Source organism: Acanthochromis polyacanthus, chromosome 22, assembly GCF_021347895.1.
Source record: "Acanthochromis polyacanthus isolate Apoly-LR-REF ecotype Palm Island chromosome 22, KAUST_Apoly_ChrSc, whole genome shotgun sequence".
NCBI lineage: Eukaryota > Metazoa > Chordata > Actinopteri > Pomacentridae > Acanthochromis > Acanthochromis polyacanthus.
This window is the reverse complement of record NC_067134.1, coordinates 4,095,879-4,112,309: the sequence shown is the minus strand read 5'-3', so window position 1 is coordinate 4,112,309 and position 16,431 is coordinate 4,095,879. Positions and strand designations below refer to the sequence as shown.

The window sequence follows — 16,431 nt, the reverse complement described above, 5'->3', positions numbered from 1 at the left end:
TTTTTTGTTCAAAACGAAAAAACGAAAAAACGAACCGTTTCCTGCTTTTTTGTTTTTTGCTCAAAACGAAAAAACGAAAAAACGGCTTGATTTTTTGTTTCTGCTTGTGTCTTTTATAGCCAGGAATCAAACGGATAAAACGTACCTTGTCCGAAAAAAAACGTTTTTTTCGTTTATGGTTGAAAACGAAAAAATGAAAATTGAGCTGTTTTTCCCTTTTTCGTTTGTTGGTTTGGTCAGAAAAACAGATTATACTTTTGGCCCCTGACCTTTAAAGCAAAGAGCCAGAAAAAGTCATAAAGTGATAAAATCCAAGAAGAGACTAAAGGAGAGCAGAACACTGAACTATTGAGCTTCCAAATTGAAATGAGGAGTGGATTAAAGTCCACAGCAGCAGACAAAGAAGAAGATGAAGCCAGAGAAGGTTTGGATTCCTCAGGTGACATGTAGAGTGTAGATTCCCTCTCTGACTGTAGTTCCTGTAAAACAGCTTCTCAGGACATTTAGTGTTGAAATGGAGTCATCACTTCTGGGATTGATTCTTCTTTATTCTTCCTAAAAGCTTCATATTTATAGAATTAGAAAGAAATGGAAAATGTTCCCAAACACACATTTTCACAGAGTTCTGTTTTAACTCACCACAAACTGATCTATCAGGTTTCCTGCTTCGTTGGCCTGACAACAGTGATGTCACACCACTTCCTGTTCCTCAAATTAGTTCTGCTTTTAACGTCTTCATGTTGCAGCTTCTTTTCTCCGTCTGAATGTGAGTAAAAGACACTTTAAACTGGTTTTCATCTTTTATATATCTATAGAACATAAAACTGATTGAATCATTCATTGTATGTTAACTCAAAGGAAACATTGTTGTGACACAATTAAAGCATTAAATAAATCTTTTTCCCTAATACCAAATCTTCAGACATGTTGGGGTGTTTCCAACCAGCAGAAGTTCTCAAACTGATGCTGAAATCAATGTTTTATCAGTAAATATCATTCGTGTTTGTCAGGCAGTTCTAAACATGAGAAGTTCACCTGATACACTTTGAAGAAACCAAATGCTAGAAATGTTCAGATGTTTCTTAAATGCAGCATTAAATGAGACTGAGAGCAGACATGTTGAGGGAAATGTGCATTAGTGTGATCTCTGCTGATGTTGGTTCTGTCCCAGTGATTCCATTCTAGGGAATGTTGACTGTCAGGGATTTACAGCCTGATGGGAGCTTCTGGTTTCATGAAGCACAGGATTTGTAGAAGTTGTGGTGGATGTTGAGTGACATGAAAAGGGTTGAATGTTGAAATAATCGGTCACATGACATGAGTGGGAATCAGCCTGTAAAATATGCTCTTATTGTGAAAGTCTGCCTGCTGCTTCCTCATAGGTGGAGTCCTGACTGGTTCCAGGAAACAGATCACCTGTCTAAGCGTCCATATCATAGATATATACAAACATTAGATGGCTCATGAGCGCTGTCAGTCTATGGGGAGCAACGTCGCCACATGGCGGCCATCTTGGGACAGGGCTGCTCGATCACTCATAACATTGAAGTCAATGGAGCATGGATTTTTAAATCACTGTAGATTGCTCAATTTTCAACCGATTTTACAACAGCTTGGTTTGTTATAAACGTCAGAGATGTACTTGTTTTACTGCTTACATAAGAATAATTAAAACCATTGAATTCATATAAAAATTATATTAAGTAGATAGGTAATAAAGAAATAGCTATACACACAGATATTATACTGTCAATCTTTAATATTTACAATATTCAAATAGACAAAATAAATAAATGATGATGAACAAATAACAAAAAATAATGCTAAAATGAAAAAATAATGACTTTGAACAAAAAAATAATAAATAATGAATAAAGAAAATAATAAATCATAAATAATTTTCCAGGATTTTTGCAGTGTCCCATGACCAACTGAAGTTACAACAATGGAGTGGGCAATTTTTAAGTTACTCTCGCCTTCTTAAAAAACAAGATTAAAGGTTGATGACCAATATCTCTAACTAGCTGCACAGTATCATGTTAAGCATGAAAATTGTCTGCTAGCTGTCTTTTTAGTCAAAGGTTATTTAGTGTCTTACTATTCTTAATTTATGGTTTATACTTATATTGTAATCTTCACAATTTTATCCTGCTGGTTTGAGGACTGCAGCGAGGACCTTCCACTAAATGTCAGGCTGCCACTGCAAAAAAATAAAAAAAATGAACACAGATATCATCTTTTTCAGCATAAATGGATGTAAATGTAATTTTATTATTTAGCATTGCACTTCTTTATTACTATCAGCTTTCTAATGCACAGATAAAAACAAAGCTCAACCAAAATCAATGCACAACAAACAGAGATGTTGTCTTTTCTTTTCATGAACCTGGTGCCTACATTACCCACAATGCATTTCGGCTGCAGGCTAACTGATCCAGGCATAGATGTATTCAAACAATAAGTCTAAGGTCTCAATGAAAGTATCTGAACAAGCAAATAAATACAACCACAACCACAAAGAATGTAATTTCGCCTAACGATTCGGTTCTCAAAAAACGCTGGTCTCCGGAAAACCTAATAATTGAAAATCAGATTGTGTTCTCAGCCTTGAGTAGCCAGGCAGAAAAGACACACAACTATGCTGCATTTTTCAAAACGAAAAGCTGCGATTTCGGAATTTAGCCTGAATCATAGCCACGTTAATAAGGTTTGTAATAAACTAAACCAAGGGCATAGGTTTGCATAGGGACGGTAGGGACATAACACTACCAACTTTTCAAGAGGGTCAAATTGTCCCCACCAACTTTTAAGCAACCTTATTTGCATTATATAATGAATTCAATTATATAGGTAATTTTGATTGTCTTCCCATATGTTGTAAGGATAGAACTGACCCTACCATTATGAAGTGAATTATTTCATTATGTTCAGACCAGGTTCAGACTTACATTTACCCCTTTTCACTTGCTGAATGTGCCGGTCCAATCAAACGTGCCTTTGATTGGCTGATGACTTGACACCCCCCCCTCCCCCCCACCACCCACACGCACACTTACACAGCCCCGACAGAAATACACAAGAAATAAACATGCCGCCTTCTCCGCCCCCTTCGAAGAGGAGGGATATTAGAAGTTTTTTCGGCCAGCAGCAGCAGCAGACGACACTGTAAGTAATGTAAAAAGACGTCAATGTTGTGGACGTGGGGAACACACCACTAATGTTGCTACTGAAAGTCCGACCTGCATCAGAGTTAGCATAACATTAAACTGTGTGAACTTGCTAACCTGCAAAACTCGAGTAGGAAGCTGCTTAGAGAGAATTGTCCTCCTGTATGTGTTTTCTACTGTTAACGTTAATTAAACTGTGAGAAATGTAGTGAACTCTGCTGGAAAATATAGAACCAGAAAAACGTGAGCAAGAAGCTGCTTAGCGAGAGAGGTCCCAGTCTGTGTTTCACAGGAAAGTGTTGACAGTCAAAAAAAAAAACACATGCTGCTGCTTTTCTTCTTGTAAACGGCCTGGTTTAGAAGGAAAGAAGGCTAGAGCATGTTGTGACTTTACACTTTTGAAACCAAATACCTATTAGTGCATTTATTTATTAATTAAAATGTATTTAATTACTATCACCTGAACCAATACACATGAAAGTTAGTATAAGTCAATACAGATTTATTTTGCATTGATCATTTAGCTTATCAATTAATTAGGTTCATATTCGTGAGAAATGTAGCCCTGACCCCCGTTCACCCAATCTGTTTGGTCTTATTAATGTCCCGTCCCCAGCAAAAAGTGTACATGCAGGTTATGCTGTTATATCGTCCCTACCAATGTTGAGACCAAACCTACGCCCTTGAACTAAACCGTTTGTAAATTAATCAAGAATTGAGTGAGTAATGAGTGTTAAAGTGAGGAAATCATCCACCTTACCATTGACTACAGTACAGTGCGCCAGAGCAGTCCCCTGTCCTAAGATGGTCGCCAAGTGACGACGACGCCAACTCCGTCTTGAGACATCTAGTGTTTTTTATATATCTATGGTCCATATCACAACGATGGGTGTAAAGCTGACTGCTAGGCTAGCGCTCACAGTTAGCCTCCCTTATTAGTCTGAATGTGGACTCATGTGTGATTGATTTTTAACAGGTACGAGAATAGCTTTTATTATGTTACTTGTTTTGTTCTGTAATGTGTTCGATAAAACAGATAAGCTTCTGGATGCTTTTTACTTATTTTGCTGTTAAAATATTATATTTATTTGACATTATTTTTCGAACTATTATGTTGTCATTACCATTTGTTTGTCTTAATTTATTTTGATCAATATGTTGTAAAATTATTTCTTCTGTCAGACATTATTTATATTTTATGCTTTTGTACATGTGTAACAAGCAGGGGGGTGGGGGTGGGGGCTCAGAGAGCCACAATGCCTAGTGTGAAAATAGAATGGAATGACCGAATCAATAATATTGCAAATTTTTGTTCTAGGTTCTTTACCGATCGGGTTGGAGGACCTTATCAGCGACGATTATAACAGAGGGCAGGCAAACAAGATGCCGATGCAAAACAATCATTTAATTACAGGAACAGTTTCTTCATATGCCAATACACTAATACACACTTCTAGATAACGTCACCAACGAACAGCCTGCGAGGTAGAGGTCCATTTAAAATCTAGAGTCTCTGTCTTAAAGTGCGTAGTTAAAATCCAGAGGGACCGGGGGCAACATGCACAAGGTGAAGAAACTTCAGGGGGGGACCGGGGGTAAGGTGCACGAGGTGCAGAAGCTTCAGCGTCCAACAGTCTTCCTCTGGGCCCGGACTCTCTTCTTGAAGGCCACCTGTGAAACACAAACCCACTGCCAGTACGGACGTCCCCTATCATTAACCCTCTCCCGGGGATATACACACCCCAGAATGTTACAGTAAAACCCAAAGGGATACTCACACCCCAGGCAGAGCAAACCGCCCTGCCACTGCGAGTGTGCCGCGTTGTAACGTTCCGGGTCTCTATCTGCTTTGCCTCGGCATTCCCTCCTACCCCGGTCTCCAGCCTCGGGCCGTCTCTTCTAGTCCCCTCTTTTCCAGCTGTCCTCCCGATCACTTTCCTCTCTCCTCTCTGCTGTCGTCCTCCACAGACGCTTTTATCGCTCTCTCCTTCCAGCCCGGAACCTCTTTCTCCGCCATCCGTTGGCTAATGTAAGGAGGAAGGGAGAACCTGGCAGGTGCAGCCTATTACCTCATCAGAGGCGTTCACTGGCAGTGGGACATCAAAAAAAAAAAAAAAAACAGAGATAAAACTCAAAACACCAATAATTAAAAACATGCAATGCAACTTAAAACACCAATAATTCAAACCACACAAAAACATGCAGCACATGCAAAATTAATTTCTAAAACAATACAACCCATTCCAACTGCCGTGTGACACATGTATATTTTTATATGCCCCAGGGAGAGGAGATTCACCGCTGAGAGCACACCAGCTCATGCGTGATATTTTTTTTATTCAAACAGAGTCGTAACCTGCATGGCCAGAAAATAAAAGTGATCCAGAGAACAGACCTGGGGCCTCATTTATAAAACATTGCGTAGGATCCATACTAGAAGTTTGCGTACGCCGAAAATCTGAAATGGGCGTATGCCCTTCGCCCCTGATTTATAAAACTGTGCGTAAGCACAGCTGCATGCAATTTCTTGATAAATCACACACCAGTTGGAAGATTGCACAGGTGGATCCACCTCGCATTCCGCCCACAACACACCCACATTTTACCATGAATGGTCAATGCAAAGTAACTCGTGAATGTATCTGTATATAAATGAGCTGCTGATCCACGGCATTTTATGCAGCGCCGGCCTGCAGTCTTTTCCCTACACTGCTGTGCATCAGGATGAATGAATCATGTGTTGACCCGGGCCACCCTGCCACTAAATTTGTTATGATCATGTCCGATGTACAAATAATTTGTACACCGATTGAATGTACATTTTTTCGGTTCACATAGACAAATTCATCTTCACTCAGAGCCCTTACAGCAACATGAGTGCAGTCAGTTACGCCGATTACATTTGGGAAACTGGACATTGCTGCAAATTGCCGTTTAATGTTGGCCTGTTCAGCCACAGTGTAAGGAAACCTGATGTATTGAATGGTCATGTTTATAATGTCATCCAAAACAGCTGGCATTATTGCGCTGAGGGATGGTTGTCATATCCCAGAGGACATCATTTAACTGTATAGCAGACCCAAACGGGATTTAGACAACAAATGTAACCTCATATATTCTTCATATAAAACACATACCTGTCGGCCAATTCCCGCTGGAAGGAGCCGGTGTCGCCAGAAACCCCCGAGTCGTCAGCTCCTGTGTCTGTACTGGGATGGCGTGGTTTCGGCAGGTGGGTCGGTCTAAGACGGCCCAGTTCAGCACATAGATCCAAGAGTACTGCTCTTGGGAATCTGAATTGGCTTATTAGCCAGTCATCATCATGAGCCAGGAAATCTCCGTGGTCCCTAAAAACTCTCTCCATTCTGAGCCTACCATTAACATGATCTTCCAGCAATGCCAGCGCATCCATTGTGCCACATTACGCACGGCTGTCACCCGCTATTTATCCGCTTGATCAGCGATTGGACTGATTGTCACATGCCTTTTCCAAATTGGTAATCAATCAGTGCCACTCACTGCTCTATATCATTTGAAGATGGAAGTTTGATATATGAACATAGTTCTGCAAATACAGTCGTAGGCTGAATGGTGCACTATATGAACATCTACAACAATGAGGGTTTATGATTATCCGGCTCTACAAGTCTAATATGTGATGACAATAAAGGTTTGAGATCAATCTGGTTTCAATTCACCACTTCACCCTCCGGCACTGCCGTTCCCTCTGTCTCCAAAATGTGCTTAAGCAAGCATCAAAGTTGGCGCACCGGTGCGCACATTCTCACGCCAAGTTTGTTTTTAGAAATCACAACATACACAGCGTACGCCACTTTCTACGCAAAGGTTGTGATTTACGCCACTTTCTAGCCCTGTTTTGTGCTTACGCAAGCATCAAGCATCAAGGTTGGCGTACCGGTGCGCATATTCTCACGCCAAGTTTGTTTTTATAAATCACAACCTTTGCATAGAAAGTGGCCTGTTTTGTGCGTACGCAAGCTTTATAAATGAGGCCCCTGGTCCTGAGAATCGCTTTATTTCACAAGACACAACACAGTGAGTGAAAACCACACGGGTTACATAAGACATACCTTAAATTTATATCAAAAAAATCAACAAAATTAAGAAAATGAATATAATTATACACAAATCTAATGTTACACAGTCATTGGAGCAAACAACCAATGAAAGCCATCATTGATCTGATCAGTAGACTGACTGTAAATCTGATCAATCAACAATCAGCTGAAAGGTTTTGGTGTTTCATCACTTGCTGTTTTAGGATTTTATGCCTCACATACAGAACTATGAAATGTCTCTGAAATCACTTGCAGCTGTAAAAACTCTCATCTTCCCATCTCACTATCAGCACACCGAGCTCTGCAGCATCTTCAGGAAGGATGGAGATGTTTCCAGACAGCTGATTGGTCAGTCGGAGGTGTTTTAGTTGATCTGTTATGTGGTTCAGCATCAGTTACCATGGTGATGGACCTGCTAAGAAGTGAACCAGCATCCTGAAAAGTCCTGAAAACCAGTTAAAGCTGAAGTTCCTTCATGAGCTCAGATCCTGCTTGGTAGTCCAGACCTCAGAGCTGTTTTCATGTTTCAAAGAAATCCAAGAGAACAGCTTTTATGACTGTCAGGAAAAATGTTGTGAGAAGAATCTTCACAGAAGTTTGTGTTTTGTTGAAAAGTTGAAGAATGAAATGTATGTGAAGTCCATAAGAGACATTTAGTGCAGTAATGAGCTGTTTAGTAGCAGTCAGTGTTTGGTCTGGACTCTGAACAGGCTCAGTATAAAACTATAAAACCTGATATGTGGCTCTGATCCCGGACTCCAGTCTGACTCTGGTCCTGGACTTGTTCTGTGAAGGATCAGAGTTCATGTTTCTTTGGAGTCTCTGTTGGTATCGTCGTGTTGTGGTCCAGTGACTGCAGAGTGACTTCCATGAGTCATATTTAACAGCCAGCAGTGAGCGCCCCCTGCTGGTTCCCCTCAGTGTTGCTGTCAGTGGTCCTGTAGGATTAACTGCAGTCCTGCTGCTACACAACAACCTCCACCACACCAACAACACAACTGTTCATTAACTGCTGACGTTTTCTTTGACTTTATCAGGGAGCCATGATGACGGCAGAGGACCTCAAAAAGATCCTGGATGATCTGAGTAGATCTGAACTGAGTACATTCCAGTGGCACCTGCGCCAGCCCAACAATGTTGAAGACCTCCCAGCCATCCCAAAGAGCAAACTAGAGGCACCAACCACATATGGCACTGTGGATGTGATGGTGGAGACTTATGGACTTCAGAGAGCTGTGCAGATGACCAGGGTGGTTTTGGAGAAGATTCACAGGAATGATCTGCTGCAGAGGATTACTGCCAGCAGCTCAGGACCAGAAGGTCAGTCACAGGACAAGAACAACATGATATCATTACAGTCAGAAAGATGCATGATGGTTCTTCTACAGTCTGATAGAGTTCAGGTTCTGCTGCAGTTTGATAGAGTTCAGGTTCTGCTACAGTTTCATAGAGTTCAGGTTCTGCTACAGTGTGATAGAGTTCAGGTTCTGCTACAGTTTGATAGAGTTAAGGTTCTGTTACAGTCTGATAGAGTTCAGCATAGGTGTCAGTTTAGGGGGGGACGGTGGGGATGTGTCTCCCCCACTTTTGTCAGGGGTCATTTTGTCTCCAACACATTCAAATTCTTCACATGCAAGCTGTTGTAAACCCAGTTATTTTCAGTAGTATAGAAAATTCCGACGCTCCTGAACGCACCATCCGCACTTGGCTGAGAGTTGCACAGACATGCAGCGCACCTTCATGAGGTTAAAAAAAAAACGCGCAGATGCTAAATTTGCGTCTGTGCCAAGTGGAAGCTCTGACCAGAGGCATGCAGGGGCAAAATTTCGGCCCGGGAGAATTAGTACTATAATGGCCCACAGACCCTTCTACCCACAAGTATCAATAGCTCAACAGGTTGAGCCTCCCCTTTGGTGAAGATGGGGCCCAATCTTTGCGCCCCCGGCACACGCGAAAAAGACGCAAATGACGTTAAAAGGAGGCGAGTTTTCACGGAAAAGTGAATGGAGGATGCTCCAGTAACATTTGAGCATACTACGGTTCAGAGATTAAAAACGACGTGTATACCAGAGTCTGATTCGATCCCACGATCTTTGTTTGAAGCAGACGCTCGTGCCTGTAACAATAGGAACTATTGTTTAGTTCCATGTTGACACACGGACTTGTTTTTATGTGACACCGCCCGAGTTATCAGACCGAGCTGAATGAACCTTTCACGCCACAGTTTTATTAAAGTCTATCACCCGGTTGGGTTGAAACAGTACTAAGTGTGTACGCTTCTTGAGAAGATAGAACAGACTATAACAGTTCCATTCTTCCGCGACATTGTATCCATTATATAGTCCCACCCAATAGAGCAGATTCTTTCATCCATAACATTTCAGCTATGCAAGATATATTTGCTTCCTGGATTGTTTAACAATGTTACACTGTTTTGACAAACTGTTTCCAAACCTTTATTTATTTGTCAATAAATATAACGTTTATTTGGCAATAAAGTCTATATAATGTGTACTAGGTCTAGAGAAGTGACTGTGCACAATGCAAATAGTTTAAAATGAGATATAATTACTGTCTAGTCAACTTGAAGCATACATATTTTATTATAAATTATTTATTTGAGCCTACTATTTGTTATTAATGTAACAATAGTGTAAATGTATTTGTAATAGCCTCTGAATGAACCAGAGTCAGAGTTCATATGAGGAGCATGCACCTGCCCTGACCTTCCTCTGACCCCCAGGAGCCTGGTGTTCAAAGACAAGCTGCTGTGATTTACAGTGCCCCTGACCTCAGTTAAGTAAACACTGCAACTCCAGTCTTCAGGCAATTAAAAGCAAAGCGATGAATAGGAATCTTTGAACAGCATTTATTTACAAAAACAAAGTAAAGACATCACACACTTCCACCAATAAACAACAATAAACAATGTGGAAATATAATACAGTATACTGAGTAATATAAATGAAATAAAGACAACACCATGCAAACTATATACAAATAAACAATATCAACAGTATTTACACATAGTTATGGTTATATTTACAAGTGTGTGTCCACCTCCAGATTAGGGGGGTGGGTTTCCTGGTTTCTTCTGCTGGCGCTGTTCTGCCAGCCACTCCTCTAAAGATTTGCCACCTGAGAAAGTGGGGCAAAAAGTGGCACTCCCGAAGCGGCTATGGCCAAACTCTTTTGTTTTGGGCTGCCCACACTTGGTGCACTTGTTGAATGCCACATTACGCACATACTTTCTTTTGTGGGCTCCACTGGCCTCCTCTTCTGCCCTGCGTCGCCTGTTCCTCTGTGTGAAGCGGGACACAGACACAGAGGCAGTGGGAGCAGGAGCTACTGGTGCAGCAGGAAACACTGGAGTTGGAGCCAGGACAGGAGCTGCAGAGGGGCTACCTGCACTTGCTCCCATGACCACCGGCACAGGGTTCACTATAAAGGATGGGGGCAGTGGTGCAGGAGCTGGGAGAGGAGGAGGAGGAGGAGGAGCTGCTGGTGCAATGGGCCGAACAACTGTGGCACTAGCAGGTCGTCTGCCCGGCCGCAGCTTAAGAGCCTGTCCCGCTCTGTTTGGAGGAAGGACAAACTCATGTCGGGGCCCTGATGTGGAGGGAGCCTCATTCAGCCTTTCCCGCGGAGCAGGAAGCTGTGAAGTGGCCACAGCAATGCGGTCTTCTGCAGCAAGACCCTGGGTAAGGACACTCAGCTCCTGGGTGTTCTCCCTTCGATTAAACCTGCAAACATACAATTTTAATCATTAAATGACTGCTGTACTTTTCAAATGTCAATTTTTGAAACTATTGTGCTTACCACTGAGTAAGAGTCCTCTGATTCAGTACAAAAAGTTGAAGAGAGGTGGCCTCCATCAGGGTGTGGCAGTTCAGCACCAGGTCTCGGATGTGGTGGTAGTCATTTAACACCTTTGTCCACCGAGGAAGGCGGACTCCATCCTTCTTAGTTGGAGACTTGTGCAGTGCACAAAGCTTGATGCACATGGCCTCAACTAAGCGACTAGTGCTGGGCCACTGAGCCGGCCCTCCTGGATGACCAATCAGGCACCTCTTCACACTGTCCACACCCGGTGTCACTCCTGTGTTCATGGGGGCCTTGAAGCGTCCGTGGGCGAGCTTGGGCTGGTGTCTGGGCTGATGCTGGATCCTCCTCTTGTCCCCATCAGGAAGAGCACTCCACAGGCGGATGACCTCTGTGACCTGCTGCTCGTCCAGGTAGAGTGCCTGACGGATGGACACCAGGTACTCGGCCAAATTCTGGACCTTATCCCACCCAGCGATGCCATCGGGTCCAAGAACTGCAGCCTGCAAAAAAGAAGTATTAAAATATAAAACAGCATGTGAAATCTCAAAGGAAAAAAGCAAATAAAAAGTACCAATGAGTAGCCTACTTACGGGAGCCTGGAGTGCATCACTGGACCCAGTTGATGTTGTAGGGTCAGAGGCTGCACTCGGCTCGGCAGAAGGGTGTAGAGGAGGCCCGGCAGGGTGCTGCAGAGGATGGTCCAGAAGAGGCTCGGCAGGGCGCTGTGTAGGAGGGTTCAGAGGAGGCCCAGCAGGGTGCTGAAGAGGAGGGTGCACAGGAGGCCCGGCAGGATGTTGAGGAGAAGGCCCAGGAGGTTGCTGTGGTGGAGGCAGGCTTTGGCTGGATGTGGATGGCTGTGGTGAGGGTGGTCCTGATGCAGAGTTAGAGGGGTTGAAGGCCTGGGGGCTACTGCTGTGAACTGGGACAGTCTCAGAGGGGTCATAGAGGACGGGCACTGTGATGTCCTCAGGTTCCTCCTCCACAAAGCCTTCATCCTGCACCTCCTCATCATCCATCTGCTCCACCAGTCGATCCTCTTCCACCTGGTTATCCATGACAGTCAGGGATTTACCTGACTGACTGTACAGGTATTCCATACCTATCAGCTCCCCTGCAAAAGAGCACACATACAAAGTACAATACACCTTACTATAATGAAGTATTTGAAAAAAAGTATTGAAATACACACTCAAACTCTCCATATTAGTGATAATGTTTTGTTGCAAGAAATAAGAATCCCATAGATGTATTTCAGGATGAACCTGTATAATACATCTGTTTTTGTTAACATATCTGAGTTAACATTAATAATTCTTGCCTGTGTATGCCCCAGGAGGTCGGTAGCGCTCGTCCAAGGACCTCTTCAGGACCTTGCGGCTCAGCTGGTCCATTGCCTCCCTCTCAGAGCTGCTGTAGGTCCTCAGATCAGACTTTCCCCTTACTGCCTCCTCCATCCGGTCATCGTTCCAGCGCATCAGGCCTTCCAGGAGATAGGCCTGGAAGTGCGAGTCACTGGCACTGGTCCCTGGAGGTTAAACAAAGAAAAATAAAATACATGTACTCTATATTTCAGAACAAAAATCGTCAACTTTAAAATGGCAGTTTGCCTGAAAAAATAACCCACCTGGGATGAAGCGATTTAAATGGAGGTGGAAGGACTCCAACGAAGTGGAGCCACGAGCACACCGGTAGCAGCAGAGCTCCACACCACCCTTCTTCAGTGTGCCTGTCTTCATGTACAGAGGGAAGCGCTCTGGGTCCTGAATACAGGTGATGTGTCTCTGCTGGTCTATCCAGACCTGCTGGATACGCTCGTGGTCCAGCAGTGGTACTCCCAGAGTGTCCCTCCCCTTCTCACTGTCCATCTCATCAATGAGCGCCTTAATCCTCCTGGTGGTCTCCTCCACTCCTCTGGTCCTCTTGCGGCAGTGCAGCGCCAACTCCTTCCGGCTGATCAGCTTATCCAGGGCCTTCTCTGAGACTGGACGAACTCCTCTGGCCAGTAGCTCCCCCTGTTTGGCCAGCCGAAGAGCAGCCACATCATCTGGGTCCAGCTCAAAGATGCATTTGGAAAGTCGAGCCATGAAGGTGCCATAGAGCTGATGAGCCTCCGTTGTGACCCCTGCTGCAAAACGCCTCATGAAGTGCCAAATGTCCAGGCGCACTTGGAGCTCATTCCACTCTGCAAACATGGCTTTTACCTGAGACTGTCCATGTGCATGTGGGCTGCAGCAGTCTCTGTCCACGTACATGATAGCAGGTGGTGCCACTCCTGCCTCCCTGTACCTCTTCATGAGACCTGCTGCCATAGGCCACAGTCCATGCCCCTCTGCAGCTGTGAGCACTGACACCAAAACCTGGCCGTGCTCATTGCCCACGTTAGTGCACCAGCCAGCAGTGTTGGCAGCAGAACCGGCAAGTTTTTTGGTAACCTATATAAAAAAACAGTGAAATAAACAAATGTAACAAAAATATAAGATAAATGCACACTCACAGAATCATTCAAACTTGACTTTTTTTTTTTTTTTTTTTTTACCCTTTTGGTGGAATCCACCTTGAGGACGGAGCCAAAGACGGAGGTTATTTTGGCCTTGACCTCGGGTAGCCGCGAGAGGACGTCCCTGGCATACACAGACAACAGCCACTTGGGTTTAGGGAGGGGCGGGAGGGGCGGAGGCTCAGAGAACACTGGAGGTTCAATGATGGAGGAGTCAGCGAAAGGCTCACAGGCAGTGAAGTACTCAAACGTACGGCATGTCCATGCTGCACTGTGCACCTCTTGCAGCTTTTTGTAAAGCTGCGTGACACTGTTGCCCTGGGTCCTCTCCCGCATCATTATGACCACACGGTAGTCACACGAGTACCTACAAACAGTCAAAAAATTCTGTTCAATGTCACATCTTATTATTTTAATGTTAATGGCAGTAAAGCAATGTATTCTATTGTATACAGTACAAACACATTATCGTACACTGTACATCGTACATGAATGTGTTATACCTGTATGTCAGAATGGCGGGGAATTTTCTGCGGTGTCCCATGTCGAGCTGTCCCAGGATGTCCTCAGACCAGGCTGGATACTTCTTCTTGCACCCCTTGCACTCTAGATACTCTGTGGCCATATCATACCACCCATCTATGTCCAGAACCTTGCGCACAGTGCGGTAGAGCCCAGCAGCTGTCAACTTGTGGTTATTGCAGGCTGGCTGGACACAGACGAGTGGGATGGAGCACATCTTCAGGGGCATCCAGAGGAACAGAGGGCGGCAGAAGAAGAGGTCAGGAGAGGCAGGAGGCTGAGTGAAGATGGTCGGGGGCTGGGGAGGGTAACACCAGAAGTTGGGATTTGGTATCAGCTCTGGCTTCCCTGTTTTAGCGTTGGCCCTGAACAGAGTCTTCCTGATCCAGTCTTGCTGGAATGATGGGAGGTGCTCATTCCAGTGGACAGGAAGCTCTGCAGGGGGATGGAACACCGGGCCAGGAGTCCACACAGCTGGAGGAGCAGGGGCCGGGGCCAGGGCAGGAACAGGGGCGCGAGCAGGCTCTCTTGAGGCAGCAGTGGCTGCGCAAGAAGAGACAAAACAATTAGTTTATTGTTTTTATGTAAAGATTTTCACTGCATGTCTTTCTCAGCACTGCTGGACAGCCACTACGACTACAACCATTAGTAGAAAGCATGTCTGATTAGTAGCAAGGCGACATGATGATGAAACACTGGAGTTATGGAAGGAAGCTGTGAATATCATCCTGTTTTTCACCCAAGCACCATTAGGTCAAATACAAAAAGAAAAGTGGGATGGATCAGCCAAGTATGAAGCAAAGCAGCTCTAACACATACTGTGAGCACCTATAAACTACAACATTCTGCAACCACACTTAGGGGAGGTGTGAGATGAAGAATGGAGGTGTGAGATGAGGAATGAGCTTTGGTCAGTGATTGTGACAAAAATGAAAGAAATACAGTTTACATACACCTTTAAGTTCCCTTTTTGCTTTGATGAAGTGCACTCAAAGAGTAAATGTAGCTTGACACTTGATAAGTGCCATTTCTCTGTATTGTAAAAGAAAAGAACATTTAATGTAATTAAAAAAATATTTTTATTTTATGAAATTGTTTGTGAAACATTGTTTGGGATTAGATACCTTGAGGAAGTTGTTCCTCAGCCTGTGAGGCCACCATCACCATCTCCTGGTCGTCTTCCTCCTCAAAAAAATCCCCAGCAGCAGTGTCTGTAAAATAATATAGAAAACTAAGCACATGTCACCAGCACACCTGTACACATAAACTGATACTCACCACAGGTAAAGAGCTGTCTCTGGGCTGTGGACTGTGACGAAGGGGGGCAACGTGGCACTGCAGCTGTGATTTAAAACAGACGTCTGTAAGTTTGATATACTGAATATAAACTAATAATTTTAATGCTTGCAAATCACCTTAGTACTTACAGGGTTTGGCTGGAGACAATATTTTTTGTGCCAGCTGTGAAGCAGACAAAGGCTTCCCCCGCGCCAGCAGGGCCTTCACAGTGGCAGCAACCTGGAGCCTGCTCTGTGTTGCAGCAGGTGGAGGAGGAACAGACACAGTGGCAGTGGGCATGGTGGCAGCAGCAGACACAGCAGCAGTGGGGGCAGGTGCAGTGGCAATGGTGGTGGGCACAGGGGCTGGAGCCGAAGCCTGCCTCTTCAGCACATATGCTTTGAAGAGGGCCATGTTGGTGTTTGGCCTGGCTGTTGCCTTTTTCAGGTAGGTGATGAGAGCCTGGGCTTCCTTGCTTTGGTCCTCATACACCTCCTTCATGGACCTGCCCCTGAAGTCGCCAAACTCCACCATTAGACAGCCAGAGTCTCCGGTCCTCTGGGCCTCCTGCAGCATGGCCTGTTTTCTCTGGTACACCTCCACAGCCTCCCCTATCTCCCTGATCTGGGAGGTGTACCTGAGGAACAGGTGTTTACTGGCTGACAGCGGGTTGTCCCTCTCCTCTTCCCCCATAATGCTGCTGACCAGGTAGACCCCATAACCCAGCGCATTCTCAAGCAGCCACCGGAACCTCTGGCCCTGGTACTTCCCCAGCTGGATCCTGCAGTGAGCCAGAACCAGGAACTGGTCACCGGGATCCCCTCCGTTTTGCCTCACGAAGGCAGTGGCCTCGGCCAGAACCTCGTCCTTGCTCCTGGCTCTCCCTGCCACCACAATCTCACTCCGGTTTGCCTCTTCAGTTGGCCCCATGAGGAGTCGCCCCTGAGGAGTTTTGCGAAGCACTGGGTATGCATACATAATCTGAGAGGAAACAGCCATAAACAGATGGTTATATTTATAGACATTCTTTTAAATTATAAAATAATCATAACATTGGATTTAT

General features: G+C 44.5%; 1 protein-coding gene and 1 pseudogene across 4 annotated transcripts; one reads left to right on the top strand and one right to left on the bottom strand.

The window, feature by feature from the left end:
- LOC127531942 (NACHT, LRR and PYD domains-containing protein 3-like) overlaps positions 1-16,431 on the top strand; it is a 130,972-nt pseudogene that overhangs the window by 98,318 nt on the left and 16,223 nt on the right.
- LOC127531972 (proline-rich protein 12-like) lies at positions 10,078-13,895 on the bottom strand. Of its 4 annotated transcripts, none has more exons than XM_051942742.1 (4): positions 12,696-13,895; positions 11,662-12,596; positions 11,066-11,571; positions 10,078-10,989 (listed from the first exon to the last, which is right to left on the bottom strand). In XM_051942742.1, exons 2-4 carry the CDS (start codon positions 12,271-12,273, stop codon positions 10,314-10,316), a joined length of 1,794 nt encoding a protein of 597 aa, XP_051798702.1. In that variant the 5' UTR covers positions 12,274-12,596; positions 12,696-13,895; the 3' UTR covers positions 10,078-10,313. The 4 variants fall into 3 exon arrangements, with proteins under 4 accessions (XP_051798702.1, XP_051798703.1, XP_051798700.1 ...); XM_051942740.1 differs by having other exon boundaries at positions 11,066-12,596; XM_051942741.1 differs by having other exon boundaries at positions 11,066-13,895.

Bases quoted from the DNA above. Each gene is read 5' to 3' on its own strand.
- LOC127531972 (XM_051942741.1), bottom strand. From the start codon at position 12,273: ATGGAGAGTTTGAGTGTGTATTTCAATACTTTTTTTCAAATACTTCAT. The intron at 10,990-11,065 runs GTAAGCACAATA...GTATGTTTGCAG, and splicing joins CAGAGGACTCTTACTCAGTG to GTTTAATCGAAGGGAGAACA.